We start from the raw sequence: 5,000 nt of genomic DNA, 5'->3' as shown, positions 1-5,000 counted from the left end.
AAGTTAATAGGAATTGGCCTTTTCTAAATGACATCTGGCTCTTACCCTAACCCTGAGGTGAATCAAAGCCACAATTGGCAGTAATTCTGGTTCTTTAATGGAGCCACAAGGATCCTTGAAGATCACTAGTAAGAATACTGAATAGACCCAAAATAATCAAAAAGATCTTCACGAGATCCCCAAGGATAGATTTGGATCTTTGAAGATCTTTGGTAAGACCACTGAAGATCCTTAATGAAGATCCACAAAGATCTTTTAAAATAATGAAGATCCTTGAGGATTTTTGAAATTCCTTGGTAACATTCAGGAAAGATCCTCCAAGGATCCTGGAGGATCTTTGCAAGGAATTTTGAGGATCCTTACTACATTGTAAGATCCTTAAAGATTTTCATGAAGATCTTTGAAGATCCCCGAAAGATTTTCACCAAGAAAATGGCGCACAGGTTTGAAAAAACCCCTGTCTTATGAACGTAATTTGTCACCCATGATATCAGTAGCTAATCAAATCGCATACTCTTGAAATTAGAGAATAACTTTACTTATGTTTTGTCCAAAATCAAAAATTGTTTAATCATTTATCTGGGCCTTAGAAAAAGGGAAAAAATTATGATACCTTGCGATAAGTACACCTGAAAGAGTTCCAGCCAAACTGCCAGCAGTTCCAAGCCAACCTGAAGTCTTCTCATCTACATTAAAGGGCTCAACAGCAACATCCAAAACTGATGTCCAACCAAAGTAAATTCCAAATGACAGAGAATATCCTAAAATAAGCAACCAGTAAGAAGTATTGTTCCACAGCATTCCAAACCCTTGTTTGTAACCAGTTTCTGTGGTTCTTTTCTTCATGGCAGCAATGCTTGGGGGAAGAGGTGGTTTTGATGGGAAGTAAATAATGACACAAAGGAAAAGAAATGCTGATAGGCCAATCTGCACATAGAAGTAATGTATAATCTTGGTTTCAAGCAGATGAAGTTGTTTGTGTGTGAAATTCAATTTCACATGATCTGAACTCTCAAATGTTTTCGGCATCATTTCTGGTCCAATAAGAAATGCAAGTGCACACCCAACATTGGCAGCCAGTGTTCCAATAGCTGTAGCAGTTATCCGTTCATCTGGGGGAAACCAAATACTTGACACCAGTGGAGGCCCCCCGTTTGCGATAAAGCTTGGCAACATTGCTATGAGATGGCCAAAGAAGATAACGACTGTTCTTAATGTTGCATTGTTGAAGGGAATCACTTGCATTATTTTTCCAGCCAATAACATAGATGATGTAACCAAGACAGAGACCCTTAGACCTGAAATCAAGATGAGCTAACTCAAATCACTTCTATTGTTAGCTCTTCCAAGAACATGGTAGTTTTACGAAAAAAATTACCATTTTTCAGTTTTTCTCATACTCAGGTTGTGGTGTATCTCTCCTTGTGTGTGCATAGATGGTACTGTATAATACATCCTTATCAGTTATTGAAAGAAAGCAATAGCTGGCATGAAACTTGCTAAGCCTGAGTAAATTCAAATGAGAGAAGTGATCCTCACAAGCTAGACAATTGAAGCAATCGTCTCTCATAGACACACTCGAAAAAGTGTCTACATGTATAAGAGACAATAGTTATTGCTCAAAGTGTCTAGCCACATTGTAACTGTGAGGATTTCCTCTCAATCATCTGTAGTAACAGATCACTCAAAACATATTTTCATTTCATACACAGCAAATTCAGTTGAACAGCCAAACTGATAGGAGCTCTTACACCGTGCCAGCAAAAACGGTTTTACACTGTATTGGCATTTTCCCACTATTCATGCTCCATAGACCAAATTGGCTAACTCAATCTTGTACCCAATTCAAATATCCTGGGGTTAAGATTCTTTGTGTATTCATATTTGTATTATACTGTAGCATTCATAGGATATGGAAATACCTGGAACAAAACATTTCATTCCCAAAGGGTTTGAATTGAACTGAGTTAGCCGATTAGGTCTATTATCATTCCTTTCTCTTGAATATTGATGACTTGACCTTCGTTGAACCTCCACTATTGCCAATTACTTAGGCCTACACCTTTCGCACAACTCGGCCATATAGGCAAGTTTGGTCCTGGGTGAGTTTTAATGAAGGTGACTTCATTTAATGCACTTAAGAATGTGTTGTTAGCGCAAGCTAGAGGTTAATAAATATGTTTAAAGTGGTACTATGATCAAAAAATCATTTCCTTTTTTTTCTTCTGATTTTGAAAGCGTGTTCGTTTAACACCTAACTGGCAAAATTTTGAGCTTTGAGTTTTATCCAAAGGCTGTTTATTTTGAGTGTAAGTTTTGGATTTCATGGTCCGCCATTACTCACGTTCAAAACTGGCCGATTGGACCTCAGAGGGTTGGATCTAGAGAAAATGACGTCATTTACTCACTAGCTTAAAATTTCAGCATGTAAACGCAATTTATTATATATGCAAAACACGGGTTGAAAAGTCTGAAAGCCCGAAACTCCCGTGCTGCATATTAATTAGGCCGCGTACACACGCATTGCATTCTTAAACTAGTGAGTGTTTGACGTCATTTTCTCCTCGACCCAGCTCTCTCAAGATTTTGAAGTTAGTAATGGCGGACCAATAAATAAGAAAATTCCAGCTAAAATAAACAGGTGTCTTTTTAAAATCAGAACTTAAAACTTGGGTGAGTTAGTGTTTAGTTAACATAGTTTTGAAATCCAAAGGAAAAACAAAATTTTTTTTTGGTCGTAGTACCACTTTAAGTGTGTTTGAGGAAAGGTTTTTATACCATAACTCAATGACTTTGGCAGATCGGTAGGAAAAAGCATATACAAATGTAACTCTATGACTTTGAGGGAACAGGAAAGACAAGTGATAGCAGAGATTCACTTTCGAATACAAACCAGTTCATTGTTTCTGTTGGTTATTATATTGGAACAAGCCTTCAAGAGCTGTCTCGCATGGGAACATCATTTTAAATATATACTTCGATTTGCAGACATGCTCTGAATGAAGTCTTAAGTTAACAAAGCGGATAATGCAGCCTTTGCTGGTTCAAAATTCCAAATAAACAGGTCATAAAATTTACAAGTGTGTCTGCCTGAGGACACTGACATGCAAATTATGGATTATTATTATTATTATTATTATTATTATTATTATTATTATTATTATTATTATTATTATTATTATTATTTGATCGTAAATGGTTTGAACCCAGGAGTCATATCAGAATTAGGTAAAGTACGATCGTCCAGGTGAGTGTAGTCCTGCGAAGCACTGTTTGAGATGACATTGACTGACGTTTCGACAACCTGAATAGAAGTCATCTTCACAGTCAAATGATTTGTATTTTTCAACCACTGCTCCAAAGATCTTGGCCTTGTTACCAATGACATCTACAACTGGAGTTATTATAGTATCTACTGACGTTCCACAAATCACTTGACTCTGAAGAAGACTTTCGCCCAGGTTGTTGAAATGTCAGTCATTGTCATCTCAAACAGTCCTTCTCAGGACTACACCCACCCAGACGATCATACTTTACTTATTTATGATATTATTATATAGTGTTTTTGGCCAATATAACGCATGCTCTGATTGGCTAAGAGCAGCTCAGCACTTGCAACTTCGTTTTATTTTCTTTAGAATTGTTCTGTTAGCCATGTAATAAACAGCTTAATAACTTTGACCGTTCGGTCGTTACAGCAAAATCGCAAACCACGGAAACCTAGCAAACCTCTCAAACCTAGCTGTATTGACCTTGCTGTTGCTCGGTCAATACAGCATTAGGCCTCAGTTTGAGATTTTGCTGTAACGACCTAACTCTCGGTTATTAAGTAGTTAGTATTGATATTCAGTCAAACCTGGTTTCATCGTCACTTGAAAATGTGAGTAATCTTAGTGGTATTAAACATCTTTGTATTTTGTGCGTTGCTTGGGAATTAAAATCTACGCTATGTGAGGGATTAGCGTGGTAAAAAAGAATAGAAAATCAAATTAAAAGAGACAGGTGTAACATGGGGACACAAGTTTCACACAACTATAACTGCTAAGTTTGAGTAATAATTATGGGAAATAACATCGAATTCGCCAACGCATCACGAGCAAACTTGCCTTCGTGGGCGAATACATACGGTGGCGAGTTTTAACGTAGGCTGGACAGTGAAAATTGAAATCTGCTGTTTTTGGGGCAACCCTAAAACCAGGAATCCGGAATCCGGAATCCGGAATCCGGAATCCGGAATCACAGTACAATACAGAGAGCAAAAGCTATCCTAAACATTCATAAAAGCTAACCTTAGGCCTAATTAGGCCTAAACAAACTTTTGTATGAAAACATGGAGTCAATGACGTATGTACAGTGTAGCCCGCGAACGATGAAGATGCCAGTAGACGATCAAACACTCAAACAAGTTTGCCTTACAATTGGAAAGGAATGTATTGAAAATTTTCTGATTCTTTTCGATCGTTGCTATCTCCAGAAGATATCTGTTTTACCTTTCGAATCCATCAGCCAAGTCGAAGGCACGGCCCCCAATAGAGGTCCAGTCGCTCCCAACGACGATAAGAGTAAAATTGTCCATCTTTCCCATCCAAACACAACACGACAGGGCCGTTGAATGGGACCCCAGGTATTCCACATCAAATTTGACACAATCGAAGTTAGACTGAAAACAAAGAGGATATACCACCGTCTCTTGTAAACTTTGCATTGCACAGATCGCAAACTACTATTTCCTTCGGAAACGGTTTTGTCAGGATTGTGTTCGTCTGATATGAGACAGGTCCTTTCGCTATCGGTCTTGGTGTCCTCCATTGCAAAAATGATTGCTTCCCCATTAGTTCCCAGGGTCCGGGCTGTGTGCACCGCCCCCTCCCCTCAGAAAACAAATCGAAGTGGGCAGTGCACACAGGCTACCATGAGGGTCTACCATTCTGAAAACGTTCATCTTGTATGAAGAGAGTAGGATTGTACCGATCAGCGTCAGAAAATTGTATATTTTTAAA

The 5,000-nt window shown here is 38.3% G+C and overlaps 1 protein-coding gene across 2 annotated transcripts in view; it reads right to left on the bottom strand.

Annotated features, from left to right (window-relative positions):
• LOC137967256 (solute carrier family 49 member 4-like) overlaps positions 1–4,824 on the bottom strand; it is a 22,729-nt gene extending 17,905 nt beyond the window's left edge. The window contains exons 1-2 of one of the 2 annotated variants that reach the window (XM_068813775.1): positions 4,491–4,824; positions 614–1,178 (exon numbers count right to left, since the gene is read on the bottom strand). In XM_068813775.1, coding sequence (XP_068669876.1) covers positions 614–1,178; positions 4,491–4,809 — 884 coding nt within the window. In that variant the 5' untranslated portion in view covers positions 4,810–4,824. Of the gene's footprint in view, positions 1–613; positions 1,299–4,490 lie in introns of both variants that reach the window. The other variant, XM_068813774.1, reaches the window with a different exon arrangement.
• Between the last annotated feature and the right edge of the window lie 176 nt (positions 4,825–5,000).

The sequence above is a fragment of the Montipora foliosa genome, chromosome 8 (genome assembly GCF_036669935.1).
Source record: "Montipora foliosa isolate CH-2021 chromosome 8, ASM3666993v2, whole genome shotgun sequence".
In the NCBI taxonomy this organism is placed as follows: Eukaryota; Metazoa; Cnidaria; class Anthozoa; order Scleractinia; family Acroporidae; genus Montipora; species Montipora foliosa.
This window is presented reverse-complemented; position numbering and strand designations above follow the sequence as displayed.